At 41.8% G+C, this 16,203-nt stretch overlaps 1 protein-coding gene across 2 annotated transcripts; it reads left to right on the top strand.

Annotated features, from left to right (window-relative positions):
• The first annotated feature begins 844 nt into the window (after positions 1-844).
• Positions 845-12,039, top strand: LOC121522286 (interleukin-10 receptor subunit beta-like). 2 transcript variants are annotated; one of them, XM_041806484.1, is made up of 7 exons: positions 845-1,014; positions 3,446-3,650; positions 3,886-3,980; positions 4,581-4,735; positions 5,458-5,608; positions 6,761-6,903; positions 11,322-12,039. In XM_041806484.1, exons 1-7 carry the CDS (start codon positions 960-962, stop codon positions 11,733-11,735), a joined length of 1,218 nt encoding a protein of 405 aa, XP_041662418.1. In that variant the 5' UTR covers positions 845-959; the 3' UTR covers positions 11,736-12,039. The 2 variants fall into 2 exon arrangements, with proteins under 2 accessions (XP_041662418.1, XP_041662417.1); XM_041806483.1 differs by having other exon boundaries at positions 846-1,014; positions 3,793-3,980.
• The last annotated feature ends 4,164 nt before the right edge of the window (positions 12,040-16,203 follow it).

Raw genomic sequence — 16,203 nt, 5'->3', positions numbered from 1 at the left:
TTTCCATTTATATACATTTATCTAGCATATGAAAATGTATGTGTGTGTATATAGATATTTTTGTGTATTTATACATGTACAATAAATGGACTTGAGCTTGTACAGTGCTCTTCTAGTCATCTCACGACTCAAAGCACTTTTACACTGCAGGACACACCTGCCTGATAACACTTTTACATTTTAAACTTTTTTAAAATTTTGTCTGTGCCCTCTGCAGGTGGTGAGGGGGCTTGCCTACCAGTATGAGTGGCTGACGCACAGAAAGGTGATGGGTCACAGAGCATACTGCCATTTACTGCAGGCTTTAGATAGCTGTGAATTATATGCAATAGAAATACACAGGGGACAAGACAAATGAAACACCAGCCTGAGGCGTGGTAGTTGAAAGGATAATTAACAAACAGTTATTTTTTCACGATTGAAAGGTTAATAAACTACACTTGTTTTTTTCAGAGGTGGAAAAGTTAATAAACTACAGTTAATTTTTTCACAGTGGACAGGTTTATAAACTACCTAATTTTTTTTCAAAGTGGACAGGTTATTAATCTTTCAGTTATTTTTTCGGAGGGGACAGGTTAATAAACTCACACTTCTTTTTTTACAGTGGACACTTTAATACAATTGCAGTCATTTTTACATAGCTCTTGTTTTTTTTTGTTCTTGTTTTTTTTTTTCTTTTTTACAGTGGACAGTTTGTATAATCCGAAAGTACAGGTTAATAAACTAACTTTTTTGTTGTTGTTGTTGTTGTTGTTTTTTTATAGTGGATAGGTCTAAAAAGCTGACAGCATTCATTTTTTATAGTGGACTTCTCGTGCCGTTTCTGATCAGGAAGTGTTTCGTTTCGGGGCAAGCCCCACCCCCGGCAGTTAGAGAATTAGGAAGTGGACTGTTCATAAAGAATCAGACAGATAAAAAAGAGAGGAAGAGTTCGAGTTCATTCAGAGAACAGGAGGAAGATGAAAACGTCTGTGGTGTTTGTGATCCTCTCTGTATACTCCACAGCAGCTACAGGTAAATGCTCACCTGTGTGTGTGTGTGTGTGTGTGTGTGGAGGGAGTTAAATGTTGAATGAAGTTTGTACTTTCTAACATTAATTCAATGAAAAACTAACATGTTTTTAAAGTAGATCAGAAGGTTTCCTGTTGGATCTAGTACACGTGAGAAAAGGGGAGACCGGTGTTGATTTTCACACCTGTTCCTCTAATGATCAGTAAACCTGACAGAAACGGATCACTGTAAATCCAGGCTCACTAAAACTCATGATTTCAGGCCCCAAGTTGATTTAATTAAAGCCCCATTTTGGACCAAGGTTGTCAGTGCTTGGCCCTATTTTGCCCTTGTTCTGGCTATGTTTTGAACCTGTTTTGACCTTGTTCTGGCTATGTTTTGAACCTGTTTTGACCTTGTTTTGGCTATGTTTTGAACCTGTTTTACCCTTGTTTAGGCCCTGTTTTGAGCCTGTTTGGCACATTTTTTGACCCTTTTTGGCCCTGTTTTTGCCATGTTTAGGCTGTTGTTTTGAACCTGTTTTACCCCTGTTTTGGAAATGTTTAGACCCTGCTGAGGTCCTGTTTTGCCCTTTCTTGGCCCTGTTTTGACCCTTTTTAGGCTGTTGTTTTGTGTTGACTCTGTTTGGTCCATGTTTTGACATTATTTTGGCCCTGTTTTTGACCCTGTTTCTGCCATGTTCTGACCCTATTTTGGCCCTGTTTTGACCCTGTTTCAGCCCTATTTTGACCCTGTTTGGCCCATGTTTTGCCCTGGAGCATTCAGAGGATTAAAACAGTGAAGTCAGCTCAGACAGCCCTCATGTCAGTAGTTTCAAATGGCTAAAGGTTTCACATTGCCCCTTAGCATGGTGGAGGTGACCATGCTCCTGCTGTGGTCATTTACTGGAACAGGATGGCGGTCCACTAAATGGCAGTTCCACTAGAAAGCGGTCTGCCTGACGACGGTCCACTAAATGGTAGTCCAGAAAAGGGCCTAGATCATGTCCTGATGGGGAGTTAACCGTATCCTCTCCGTTTACTGCTATTATTACCATGACTGCTACTTCTCCAAGTAATACTAGCTACTCTGCGTTTTGTATTTGAATGACTGAATGAATGAATGAATGATCTTTTAATGTCATTTTATACACAAGTACAATGAAATTCTTTGTGGCTTTCTCTTTGATTAAAAACAAACTTTGTGTAGAGCATGGGGCTCAACCCACAGCCCTGTGGGGTTCCAGTGTTCAAGATGAGTGTGGAGGAGGTGTACTTTCCGACTCTGACATGCTGTGGTCGTTCAGTCAGAAAGTCCATGAAGCAATTGCACAAAGAGGAACTAAGGCCCAGGGTGTTTAGCTTGCTGACCAATTTGTGAAGGAAGACCTTGTTAAATGCAGAGCTGAAATCTACAAATAACATCCTCACATAGCTGTTTGGTTCCTCCAAGTGTGTGAGTGCTGTGTGGAGGGCTGTGGTGATGGCATCCTCAGTGCAGCAGTTTGCCCAGTAGGCAAACTGATGTTTATCCAGGTCAGGAGGGATGATGGTTCTGATGTGTGAGAGGACAAGTCTCTCAAAGCACCTCATGGCTATCAGCGTAAGTGCTACAGGCCGATAGTCACTCAGGTCTTTTACAGCTGATTTTTTTGGCACAGGGATGATGGTAGATGGCTTGAGGCATGTGGGAACAGCAGCATGTTGTAGAGACAGGTTGTAAATGTCAGTGAATACTGCAGCAAGTTGATCAGCACATGTCTTCAGTACCCTGCCTGGTACTCTGTCTGGGCCAGCTGCTTTGTGTATGTTGATGCCCTTCAGTACAGCCCTCACCTGATGATGTTGGAGGACCAGTGCAGGCCTGTTACTGACTGGTTCTATGGCTGAGGCTGCCTATCCTCTGTTGGTGTCGAAACGTGCAAGAGTACATCAGGCAGTCCGTCCTCATCATCTGGCAGCATCCTGTAGGTCTTGTAGTCCGTAAGCGCCTTGATGCCCTTCCATGTGCTGTGTGAGTTGTTGCTGCTGAACTGGTCCTCAATATGCTGCTTGTATTGTCCCTTTGCCTCCCTGATACCTCTCTGAAGTCTCCCCCTTGCCACAGTGTAAGCATGCCTGTCTCCTGTCTTGAAGGCTGCATCCCTTTCTCTCGGTAGTGTCTTTACTATGCTGTTAAACCACAGCTTTTGGTTAGGGAACAGATTTATATTCCTCTGAGTGGTTACATTCCTGTGTAGAAGTGTATATAACCAAAAACAGTGCCAGCATAGTCCTCCAGGTCACTTTCTCTAGCAAACAAATTCCAGTCCATGTTATCAAAACAGTCCTGTAGCATTGAGGTGGCTTCCTCATTCCACACCTGTACTGTTTGGATTGTTGTTTTTTCTCGGCGGGAGAAGGAATGGTCTGCACTTTATCGTTTGGAGTTCAGTATTCTGTATTCTTTTGTCCAGTTGTTTTCAGTCCACCTGGTCCATCCTCATCTGTTCTTAGTCCACCCCGTCCAACCCTGCCCATCCTCAGTCCACCAGGTCCAACCTCATCTGTCCTCAGTCCACCCTCATCAGTCCGTCTCTCCTCCTTTAACATGGACATGGTGCTCAGGTGGGATCCACCTGTGGGAGCAGCAGGTGAGCTGAACTACACGGCTCAGTACAGGTGAGTCCTCACACCTCCTCAACTCTGATTGACCTCAGAGTCTTCTCCTCCTCTCCTTTCCTTAAATGTCCTCCTCTTCTCATCTCTTATTCTCCCCTCCTCTCTTCACCGACCCCCCTCACCTGTCCTCCTTCTCCTCCAGGACGGTGCTGGGAAGGGAGCAGTTATGGATTTCAGCGTGTTTGTCCACCTCTCTGACTGAGTGTGTCCTCTCCTCTCCAAACGCCTCCATCAGTTCGTTCGGTACATACCAAGGACGAGTACAGAGTCAGCGAGGGGACGAGGTCTCCGAGTGGACAAAATCTGACAACCTCACCCCGGACAGAGACAGTAAGTACATGCTGTCTGAACACCTGTAGGTTATCAAAACAAGGTCACCAGCTCTAACAGGTGTGCTGTTAACTGCTGGTACAGGTGTGCTGTTACCTACCTATTCAGGTGTACTGTCAGCTGCTCATACAGGTGTGCTGTCTGCTGCTCATACAGCTGTGCTGTTATCTGCTCATAGACATGTGCTGTCACCTGCTTGTATAGGTAGGCTGTCACCTCCTCGTCAGGTGTGCTGTTATGTGCTTGTACAGGTTACTGATACCTGCTTGTACAGGTGTGCTGTTACCTGTACATAAAGGTGGGCTGAGCATTGAAGGTCCTTTACCAAAATGCTGTGCCGTGTGTAAAAAAAAAAAAAAACTTTAAGAAATAAATATTTAGATTCAATAAAATAAGATTATCTTAGATTTATTTAAATTAGATTATTTTGGAATAAATTATCTTAGATTAGATTAAATTAGATTATTTTAGTTCAAATTATTTTAGCTAAAATTAATTTAGATTATTTTAGATGAAATTAATTTCAATTCGATTGATTTTAAAGGTGTTGTTGATAATGATTAAACATTTGGTCGGATGTTTCCTCTCTCTCCTCCTCAGCCATCATCGGGTCACCTGGCCTCTCTCTCCTTGCCAATGGACGCACCATGGAGGTGAGCATCTCTGATCCCAATTTCACCATGTCATCATTCAGGGCAGTTTACGGCTCACCGATCTACAGCATCGCCTACTGGAAGGACGGACACAAAGACGATGTGAGAGTCAGCACAGGTTTTAGATTTAAAATTGATGTTTAATGTTTGGAATAATATAATAATAATACACATGAGTTATTGAATTTTCAAGTGTTTGTGTTTGTTTCCAATGTATTTAATAATTTAAACATTATTTTTTACGTTAAAATGTTTTGTTTTTAATAAAATATATAGTTAATATTTTTATAAAATTCAGAAAAGTTAGAATATTTCTAAAGTTTTTAGAGTTAAATATAATTATTATCAATTATGAAATGTAAAAATGTTTAAATGTTTTTACAATTAACAAATTTATTAATATAAATAACCTATTTAGACCCTGTTTTGCCCCATTTTTAGGCCCTGTTTTTTCCTTGATAGCCCTGTTTTTAACCTGTTCTAGCCCTTTTTGACCCTGTTTACCCTTTTTTGGTGCTACTTTTGAATTTTGAAATGATTCTGTTTTTGATGTTTTTGATAAAATATACAGTTTGATATTAATATTTATCATTCAATTAAAAAAGGTCACACATTTTTAATATTTTAAAATTTAAATGTAATTATTATCAATTATGAAAGGTAATCGTGTTAAAAAGTTTTTATAATTAATACACATATAAATTGTTACATCAAAATATTCGAACACCTCTGCATTAATGTCATCAATTAATAATAATAATAAGTAATATTTATTGAAAGAGCTACTGTGTTGAACTGTACCTGCTCTCTGCTGCCACCTGTAGGCCAAAAACAAGACGGGCATCAATCAGAATCCCGTGGTCTTAGATAACCTTGAACCTCGGACCAGATACTGCGTCACAGTCCAGATCCACCCAGACATGGACCGGGACCCTAGTAGACTGAGCAGAACGGTCTGTGAAAGCACTGCTGATGGTAAGAACCACCACACATGTTGAAAGCTGAGTTCTTTGGCATTTCAACTTTTTCGTTACTTTGAGTCTTTTAATTTAGTGAAAAATGTCTAAGATTTGACAGCTTGATTTGAAGTTTTTTTCAGTTTTATGGTAGACAGCGTTGCTTCAGGGACGCTAACGTCACTGGGCTTTTGGTTAGTTTTTAGCCTCTGAGCTGACTTTTGCAGCAAGGACCGACAAAGGCAAAGACTGCTTCGAATTCCTGGTTTTAGCTTGAGACCCCCCTTTCACTCTATTAACTATGGCTTCACTTACCTGCCTGCTGCTTCACCATCTGGCTGTGTCAGCTGTGCTTTCCTGGTTGACTTAATCACTGAATTGGAAAAGAGGATATCCTCTTTCTACAAAATCCAGGAGGCTGAGCAGTTCATGGACATGATCATCTTTGGTTTGGCACAAGTTGATACTACCTGATGCCTCGGTCCCCACCACTGCTGGTCATGATGCTACCGCTGTGGCTGCCACACCTCCAGACTGTGATGTTGTCCCTCCTTAGGCCTTGTCCTCCTAGCACAGACTGACTCACCTCTCTCTGCTACTCTTCACTCCTGCACCACAGCCAGTTAATGGCCCCTGTGTTGTCAGTCTGTCTCCATCCCCTCAGCAACTGCTGACAGAGGGTAGGAGTGAGCCGCTATCTGCTATTCCTCCAGCCACTCTCGTCATTAGAAACTTGATTGTCAGGAATGTGTGGAAAACAAAATCCTCAGCCCCCCACTGTTTTTTGGGCAGCAAGTTGTTGGATATGATGGAGAAGATTCTCTGAATCCTGACTTCGCACCCTCTTGCTCGGGATGTTGTCATACATGTCAGCTGCAACAAAATCTTGGACGACTCTTCAGCTGAAACTGCTGAAACCAGACTACAGCAAAGTCTAACTAAAACTAACTTGTGCAATGTATCCTTTGTTGACAACAGGTCTCTCTCTCGATTGGTTGGTTTGATCAGATTAACTAGTGTGAAGGAGTTTGCCTGCAGATTTAAGTACCTAGGTGATGAGTGATCCATGATGTTGCATGTCTTCTTTAGTTGTTTTGCCATTGTAGAGAATAAGGAACAAGTGTGGTATTGAAAATCTCTCTGTTTAAAGTTCTGTTCTCTGTGTCTACAGGACGGGAGTCACCATGGGTGGAAGCTGTGGTCTTATTTGTCGTCATCATTATAGCCATGGCTTTGGTCGTGCTCACAATCGTTTATCGTAAAAGAATCAAAAAATATCTGTGTCCGCAGATTTCTCTATCCTGGAACTTTGAGGTAAAAATCTGTCTGCATCAGATTATCTCTGTTCAAGTCTTCCAGTTATCTCTGTCAGTGTTGTCCAGTTGTCCCTGTTTGAGTCATCCTGTCATCTCCGTTTGAGTCATACAGTCATCTCCATTTCAGTTGTCCAGTCAACCCTGTTGGAGTGGTCCAGTCATCTCTGTTTGTGTCCTCAAGTTATCTCTGTTGGGTCACCAAGCCGTCTTTGTTTGAGTCTTCCTGTCGTCTCTGTTTGAGTCCCTAAGTTATCTCTATTTGAGCGGTCCAATCATCTCTGTTTGAGTCGTCCAGTTGTCTCTGAGTCGTCCAGTCATCTCTGAGTTGTCCGTTCATCTTTGTTTGAGTCGTCCAGTCGTCTATGTATGAGTCATCCAGTCTCCTGCGTTTTTAGTCGTCCAATCTTCACTGTATGAGTCGTCCAGTCATCTCTCTTTGAGTCATCCAGACTTCTCTGTTTGAGTTGACCAGTCGTCTCTGTTTGAGTCGTCCAGTTGTCTCTGTTTGAGTCATCCTGTCTTCTTTGTTTGAGTTGTAAGATTATATCTGTCAGTGTTGTCTAATTATCAGTCATCTAGTCATCTCTGTTTGAGTTGTCTAGTTATCTCTGTTTGAGTCATCCAGTCGTCTGTTTGAGTTGTCTAGTCATCTTTGTTTGAGTCATCCAGTAATCTCTGTTTGAGTCATCCAGTCGTCTCTGTTTGAGTTGTCTAATCATCTGTGTGAGTCGTTCAGTCCTCTGTTTGAGTTGTCCAGTTGTCTTTGTTGAGTCCTCCAGTTGTCTCTGTTTGAATTGTCCAGTCATCTGTTTGAGTTTTCTAGTCGTCTTTGCTTGAGTCATCCAGTTGTCTCTGTTTGAGTTATCCAGTCGTCTGTGTTTGAGTCGTACAGTCATCCGTGTTTGAGTGATCCAATTGTCTCTGAGTCGTCCAGTCGTCTCTCTGTGAGTCACACAGTTGTCTCTTTTTGAGTCATCCAGTTGTCTCTGTTTGAGTCATCCAGTCGTCTCTTTTTGAGTTATCCAGTCTTGTTTGTTTGAGTCCTTCAGTCGTCTTTGTTTGAGTCATCCAGTCGTCTTTGTTTTAGTCATCCAGTAGTCTCTGTTTGAGTCGTCCAGTTGTCTCTGTGTGTCATCCAGTCTTCTTTGTTTGAGTTGTAAGATTATATCTGTCAGTGTTGTCTAATTATCAGTCATCTAGTCATCTCTGTTTGAGTTCTCTAGTTATCTCTGTTTGAGTCATCCAGTCGTCTGTTTGAGTTGTCTAGTCATCTTTGTTTGAGTCATCCAGTAATCTCTGTTTGAGTCGTCCAGTCGTCTCTGTTTGAGTTGTCTAATCATCTGTGTGAGTCGTTCAGTCCCGTTTGAGTTGTCCAGTCGTCTTTTTTGAGTCCTCCAGTCGTCTCTGTTTGAGTTATCCAGTAATCTGTTTGAGTTGTCTAGTCGTCTCTGTTTGAATTGTCCAGTCATCTGTTTGAGTTTTCTAGTCATCTTTGCTTGAGTCATCCAGTTGTCTCTGTTTGAGTTATCCAGTCGTCTGTGTTTGAGTCGTGCAGTCATCCGTGTTTGAGTGATCCAGTTGTCTCTGAGTCGTCCAGTCGTCTCTCTGTGAGTCATCCAGTCATCTCTATTTGAGGTGTCCAGATGTCTCTGTTTGAGTCATCCAGTTGTCTCTTTTTGAGTTATCCAGTCTTGTTTGTTTGAGTCCTTCAGTCGTCTTTGTTTGAGTCATCCAGTCGTTATTGTTTTAGTCATCCAGTAGTCTCTGTTTGAGTCGTCCAGTTGTCTCTGTGTGTCATCCAGTTGTCTTTGTTTGAGTCATCCAGTCATCTTTGTTTTAGTTGTCCAGTCGTCTCTGTGTGTCATCCAGTCATCTTTGTTTGAGTCATCCTCTCGTCTCTGTTTTGAGTCACCCAGTCATCTTTGTTTGAGTTGTCCAGTTGTCTTTGTTCAAGTCTTTGAGTATTCTGTGTTTGAGTCATCAAGTCGTGTCTGTGTGAGTCATACAGTCGTCTCTGTGTGAGTCATACAGTCATCTCTTTTTGAGTCTTACAGTCATCTCTGTTTGAGTGATCCAGTCGTCTCTGTTAGAGTGGTCCAGTTGTCTTTGTTTGAGTCATCCAGTTGTCTCTGTTCGAGTCATCCAATCATCTGTTTGAGTCGTCCATTTGTCTTTGTTTGGGTCGTCAAAAGTCATCTTTGTTTAAGTCGTCAAGTTTTCTCTGTTTGAGTCGTCCAGTCGTCTCTGTGTAAGTCGTCCAGCCGTCTCTGTTAGAGTCATCCAGTCATCTTTGTTTGAGTTGTCCAGTCATATCATTTTTAGTCATACAGTCGTCTCTGTTTTAGTCATCCAGTCATCTCTATTTGAGGTGTCCAGTTGTCTCTGTTAGAGTGGTACAGTCATCTCTGTTTGAGTCGTCCAGTTGTTTTTGTTTGATTTGTCCAGTCGTCTCTGTTTGAGTCGTCCAGTCGTCTCTTTTTGAGTCATACAGTTGTGTCTGTTTTAATAATACAGTCATCTCTGTTTGAGTTATCCAGTCGTCTGTTTGAGTCGTCCAGTCATCTCTGTTTGAGTCATACAGTCGTCTCCGTTTGAGTTATCCAGTCGTCTCTGTTTGAGTCATCCAGTCATCTCTTTTTGAGTCATACCGTCGTCTCCGTTTGAGTTATCCAGTTATCTCTGTTTGAGTCCTCAAGTTATATCTGTTTGAGTCATCTAGTTTTCTTTGTTTGGGTTGTTCAGTCATCCCTGTTTGACTTATCCAGTCCTCTGTGTTTGATTCATCCAGTCATCTGTGTTTGAGTCATCCAGTCATCTCAGATTGAGTCGTCCCATTACCTCTGTTTGAGTCGTCCAGTTGTCTCTGTCTGAGTCATCTAGCCGTCTCTGTTTGAGTCATCCAGTCATCTATGTGTGTCACCAAGTCGTCTCTGTTTCAGTCACCAAGTCGTCTCTGTTTGGGTCATCCAGTCATCTGTGTGTGAGCCACCAAGTTGTCTCTGTTTGAGTCACCAAGTCGTCTCTGTTTAAGTCGTCATATCATCTCTGTTTAAGTCATACAGTCGTCTCTGTTTGAGTTATCCAGTTTTCTCGGTTTGAGTTGTCCAGTCATCTCATTTTGAGTCGTCCAGTCGTCTCTGTTTGAGTTATCAAGTCGCCTCTGTTAGAGTTGTCCAGTTATCTCTGTTTTGAGTTGTCCAGTTGTCTCTGTTTTGAGTTGTCCAGTCGTCTCTGTTTGAATTGTCCAGTTATCTCTGTTTGAGTCGTCCAGTCGTCTCTGTTTGAGTCATCCATTCATTTCTGTTTGAGCCGTCTAGCCGTCTCTGTTTGAGTCATCCAGTCATCTATGTGTGTCACCAAGTCGTCTCTGTTTCAGTCACCAAGTCGTCTCTGTTTGGGTCATCCAGTCATCTGTGTGTGAGCCACCAAGTTGTCTCTGTTTGAGTCACCAAGTCGTCTCTGTTTAAGTCGTCATATCATCTCTGTTTAAGTCATACAGTCGTCTCTGTTTGAGTTATCCAGTTTTCTCGGTTTGAGTTGTCCAGTCGTCTCATTTTGAGTCGTCCAGTCGTCTCTGTTTGAGTTATCAAGTGGCCTCTGTTAGAGTTGTCCAGTTATCTCTGTTTTGAGTTGTCCAGTTGTCTCTGTTTTGAGTTGTCCAGTCGTCTCTGTTTGAATTGTCCAGTTATCTCTGTTTGAGTCGTCCAGCCGTCTCTGTTTGAGTCATCCAGTCATCTATGTGTGTCACCAAGTCGTCTCTGTTTCAGTGACCAAGTCATCTCTGTTTGGGTCATCCAGTCATCTGTGTGTGAGCCACCAAGTTGTCTCTGTTTGAGTCACCAAGTCGTCTCTGTTTAAGTCGTCATATCATCTCTGTTTAAGTCATACAGTCGTCTCTGTTTGAGTTATCCAGTTTTCTCGGTTTGAGTTGTCCAGTCGTCTCATTTTGAGTCGTCCAGTCGTCTCTGTTTGAGTTATCAAGTCGCCTCTGTTAGAGTTGTCCAGTTATCTCTGTTTTGAGTTGTCCAGTTGTCTCTGTTTTGAGTTGTCCAGTCGTCTCTGTTTGAATTGTCCAGTTATCTCTGTTTGAGTCATCCAGTCGTCTCTGTTTGAGTCATCCAGTCATTTCTGTTTAAGTCACCAAGTCGTCTCTGTTTGAGTTATCCAGTCGTCTGTGTTTGAGACACCCAGTCATCTCTGTTTGAGTCGTCTAGTTGTCTCTATTTGTGTTGTCCAATCATCTGGTTTTGTCTTCCAATCGTTTCTATTTGTGTGTGATTTGAGTTGTCCAGTTATCTCAGACAGTGGCTGAGTCAGGAGTTGGTTTTAGACCAGTCCATAGATCCCAGATTTAACCAACACCTACCAGGTCCTCTTACCTGGACCAGTACTAATCTGCTGTCTCTCCACTCTCAGCCCCTGCAGGATTCCACCAAGTCCGCCATATACCGAGCCATGCAGGAGACTTTAACACAAAAGGAGGTGTGCCACCCAGTGGTGGTGATTGCACACTACACTGCAGAGGACAAGGAGGAGGAGCAACCCATACAGGCTGGAAAGTCAGAGGAGGAGAAACCTCTGAAGGCTGAAAGGACAGAGGAGGAGCACCTCCTCCAGGCAGTAAAATCCGCAGAGGAGTGCCCCCTACAGGCAGTGGAAATAGTGGAGGAGGGCCCCTTACAGGCTGAAGAGACAGAGAAGGAGAAACCTCTAAAGGCTGAAAGGACAGAGGAGGAGCACCTCCTTAAGGCAGTAGAATCAGAGAAGCGCCCCTTTCAGGCAGTAGAAACAGAGGAGTGCCCACTACAGGCAGTAGAGACAGAGGAATAGTACCCCCTACAGGCTAAAGAGAAAGAGGAGGGGCTCTACCCACAGGCAGTATGTTGAGGCTGCACCTCATAGGCTAATGTCGCCATGATGAGAAGGACTGAGAGGTGTAATTAGAGTAAAGAAAGCTGACTGGGTATTTACCTGTTCAGTTTTTTTAATGTAAAATTTAATACTTAATTCTTTAGTCTTTGTTTGACTATTTAATTGTTTTTGTGAATATTTTTGAATACTTCTGAATATTTCTTTATATTTTTGAATATCTGTAAATCCCTGTGAATATTTGTGAATACTTTTAAATGTTAATAAAATTTTGTGAATACTTTTGAATATTTGTGAATATTCTTGAATATATGTAAATATTTTTAAATATTTAAGGATATTTTTGCATACTTTGGAATATTTGTGATTTTAAAAAATATATATTCTTTCAATATTTTTGAACATGAATGAATATTTGTGGATTTTTTTTTTAATATTAGTGAAAATCTTTTAGCTTCTGATAGCTCATAGGTTTATGTTGCTGACTTTGGTATAGAAGATCAGGATTTAAGATCAGGGCCAGGGCATGGTCAGTATCCAGGTTAGACCCTTGGGTAAGGTCCTCAATCCATTTCACCTTTCTGCCTCCCAGATGTACGTCCTTTTGGACATCAGTGTTTGCTTAATGTAGGGCTGTTGTGATATACTGATATTGATGATAATCATGGTATTAAAAAATAAAATTTCAATATTGTGTTAAAAATGTGCATATGATAGTATCATGTAAATGATCCAGTGCCACTTGAACACAGTTTGTTTTCTACATCCGCCCCTGTTTTCTTCCGCCCTGTTTCGTCTCCCCCGTAGCACCCCAACAACCCCTCCCCCTTCCTCCTCACACACAAACACTGACCCTCCGCAATGACACAGCAGCTGCAGTACCTCCTTAGACAGGTATTTTGAGTGTAATTCATCTGCCAAAAGAGAGAACACAACATAAATGAAGTTAAAGATAAGTTTGATCAATTGCCCCTTTAATATTCAATTTTTTTATTGAAATCGTGATAATTTAGTTATCGTGACATTTTTTGCCCACGATAATCGTGAAGTGAAAATCTGATATTGTGACAGCCCTAGCTTAATGGTATGATATTTTAATGTGAATGAATGGTTTATTGAAGGCTTCATTCTGTAATTTTATTTTTAGTATTTCTGCTCATAACTTTGACTCTGTAGTTACCTCAGTTCAGTAGGTCTACTGTTTGGCAAAAATGGAGGGAAAATGTTTTAAACATCCCCAGCTTCACCAATATTCCAACCTCTGCCTTTGAAGACGATGTCACTGTCTAAAGCCTTTAATAGGCTTTACAAATATGATGTCATCAAAGATTATAAAACATTCAATCCACGATTTATGTGCTCACACTATATGGTATGATGGTTGTGCACGACCTGAGTGCTCACACCGTACTAGTGAAGTTGGGATGTACTGTGACAGAAATCCGCAGAGTTTCCTTTTTAAAATGTCTCACTTGGGATGAAGTGTTTCCAGTCATGTCACCTCTATCCTTCTCTCACTCTTTCTCCCCCTATCTCACAATATCAATTTCAATTTGCTTTGTTGGCATGAACAGATTCATTACTGCCAAAATTTACATGTTAAATAATTCCAAAATTAATAAATGTATATTGAAAAAAAATCTGATTTATTAGATTAAACAATAAGACTATTTGCATTCTGCATGTTAATTGTCAATGAAAATAATAAAATTCAGTGTGTTGTTGGCAGGAGACTGAATGGTTTTCGCTCGGGCTATGACAGAATTGGATGTATTTAGCAGCATCTATGCAGATGAGTCTGTGTTCTCCCAATATGTACACTATATTGCCAGAAGTATTGGCTCACCTGCCTTGACTCGCATATGAACTTAAGTGACATCCCATTCTTAATCTATAGGGTCTAATATGACGTCGGTCCACCCTTTGCAGCTATAACAGCTTCAACTCTTCTGGGAAGGCTTTCCACAAGGTTTAGGAGTGTGTTTATGGGAATTTTTGACCATTCTTCCAGAAGCGCATTTGTGAGGTCACACACTGATGTTGGACGAGAAGGCCTGCCACTCAGTCTCCGCTCTAATTCATCCCAAAGGTGTTCTTTTGGGTTGAGGTCAGGACTCTGTAGAGGCCAATCAAGTTCATCCACACCAAACTCTCTCATCCATGTCTTTATGGACCTTGCTTTGTGCACTGGTGCACAGTCATGTTGGAACAGGAAGGGGCCATCCCCAAACTGTTCCCACAAAGTTGGGAGCATGGAATTATCCAAAATCTCTTGGTAGGCTGAAGCATTCAGAGTTCCTTTCACTGGAACTAAGAGGCAAAGCCCAGCTCCTGAAAAACAACCCCACACCATAGTCCCCCTCCACCAAACTTCAAACTTGGCACAATGCAGTCAGACATGTACCGTTCTCTTGGCAACCACCAAACCCAGACTCGTCCATCAGATTGCCAGACAGAGAAGCATGATTCGTCACTCCAGAGAACATGTCTCCACTGCTCTAGAGTCCAGTGGCAGTGTGCCTTACACCACTGCATCCAACGCTTTGCATTGCACTTGGTGATGTATGGCTTGGATGCAGCTGCTTGGGCATGGAAACCCATTCCATGAAGCTCTCTACGCACTGTTCTTGAGCTAATCTGAAGGCCATGTGAAGTTTGGAGGTCTGTAGCGACTGACTCTGCAGAAACTTGGTGACCTCTGCGCACTATGCGCCTCTGCATCTGCTGACCCCGCTCTGTCATTTAACGTGGCCTACCACTTCGTGGCTGAGTTGCTGTTGTTCCCAATTGCTTCCACTTTGTTATCCTATCACAGTACAATACTGGAATTCACTGAGCTCCTGAGAGCTACCCATTCTTTCACAAATATTTGTAGAAACAGTCTGCATGACTAGGTGCTTGATTTTTTACACCTGTGGCCATGGAAGTGATTGGAACACCTGATTTCAGTTATTTGGATGGGTGAGTGAATACTTTTGGCAATATAGTGTATGTCATCTTAACTTCATCCTGTAGTGAATCAAAGTGGGGAACTCTTTGTTTGATATGATAACTGATGGCTTTTCTGATGTGTTTATATTTACTCCAGTGCAGCACAAAGTGTGTTTCTGTTTCTACCTGGTTCTGTGTACAGAGCTAACAGTCTGTCCTCTCTAGGTATCCAGGTGTGTCTGTGTCTACCTGTCTCTATGTTCAGACAGTGATCACTGAGTACATGGTCACTGTCTTCCTCAGTTTCTCATCAGTCCCTGTGCTTAAAGGTGCAGTGTGTAGAAGTTGGCAGCATTTTGCCAAACAGAAATGGTGTAAATGAAATATAATGTTTATATATTTATGTGAAGTATGTTAAAATAAGTGTACAATCATCCCTTTAAAACTTTTGTTTTCTTTTTACAAAATTAGAAAAAAAGCTTTTTAAATTTACATTACCGTGGGTCACCCTCACGGAGGCTGACATAATGAACCACCATGTTGTCTACGGCAACGTTTTGGGGACAGAAAGAGTGAAACATGATTTTTAAATATGAACCTGCCCGCCAGTCCTGAAATCTACCTGGAAGGCAGGTGGAGAAGAAGACTGACCTATAATCTATAAAAATAATGGTTACAAAAAATGAATGAATAAACCCTCACCTCGTCACTGCTGTAAATGATGTCTGGCTCACGATCCTTTTTGGTCTTCACAGGCTCTCGTTGCTTAGTGATGTGATGTTTTGGTAACAGATGGGCTCATTCTAAAATCTGAACGCTAGATGTCGCTAAAATTCCAATTTCTACACACTGCACCTTTAAATAATCTGCTCCAGTGTACTGTCTGTTTAGAGCCCAATAACACTGGAGTTTACTTTAAGTCCTTGTTGTGCATGTCCAATAGTTAATGTTATCTTTCTATAATCTGATTGGTCAGGATGGTGTCAGGGCTGTCCTGGGTCCTGGTCAGTAAGGTGAGCTGAGCCCCAAGGATCAGCTGGCTGAAGGGGCTCTTCTCCAGGGTCTGCTCTTGGTAAAGTAGAGCTTTGTGATGGTAGGAGCTAGGCTCAGTGTTTATAGGTGTTTGTAAATTTTGATGGCTGTTTTTTGGATGGGGATTAAAAGTGGAAATTGGCCTAATTCTACTCTTCACCCATTGTTGGTGGTGTTTCTGTGAACCCTGAGAATACTCTTACAGATCTCTGTAAGCAGGGTCTCTATGGGGTGTTTGTCATAATTTAGATTTGTAAGAGGACCCCACACTTTGCTACCATATAGTAATATTGGTTCAATTACTGATTTAGATTTTTAAGATCTGGAGCAGGATTCTGATTGGTAAATATTTGAAGATTTTTGAATGAATAAAAAGCCTTTGTGGCTTTTCTGAGTGGCAGAGCCCAATCAGATGTAAGTATAGAGATTTTGTGGGGGAAGAGTAGTTTATTCCACTCGTGTTTCT

Source organism: Cheilinus undulatus, linkage group 15 (assembly GCF_018320785.1).
Source record: "Cheilinus undulatus linkage group 15, ASM1832078v1, whole genome shotgun sequence".
Taxonomy (NCBI): Eukaryota; Metazoa; Chordata; class Actinopteri; order Labriformes; family Labridae; genus Cheilinus; species Cheilinus undulatus.
The sequence above is the reverse complement of the archived record's forward strand: the minus strand, read 5'-3'. Positions and strand labels throughout refer to the sequence as shown.

Coding starts and splice junctions, on each gene's coding strand:
- LOC121522286 (XM_041806483.1), top strand. CDS start 960: ATGAAAACGTCTGTGGTGTTTGTGATCCTCTCTGTATACTCCACAGCA. Junction 3,651..3,792: donor AACTACACGGCTCAGTACAG/GTGAGTCCTCAC, acceptor CTTCTCCTCCAG/GACGGTGCTGGGAAGGGAGC. Junction 4,736..5,457: donor AGGACGGACACAAAGACGAT/GTGAGAGTCAGC, acceptor TGCCACCTGTAG/GCCAAAAACAAGACGGGCAT.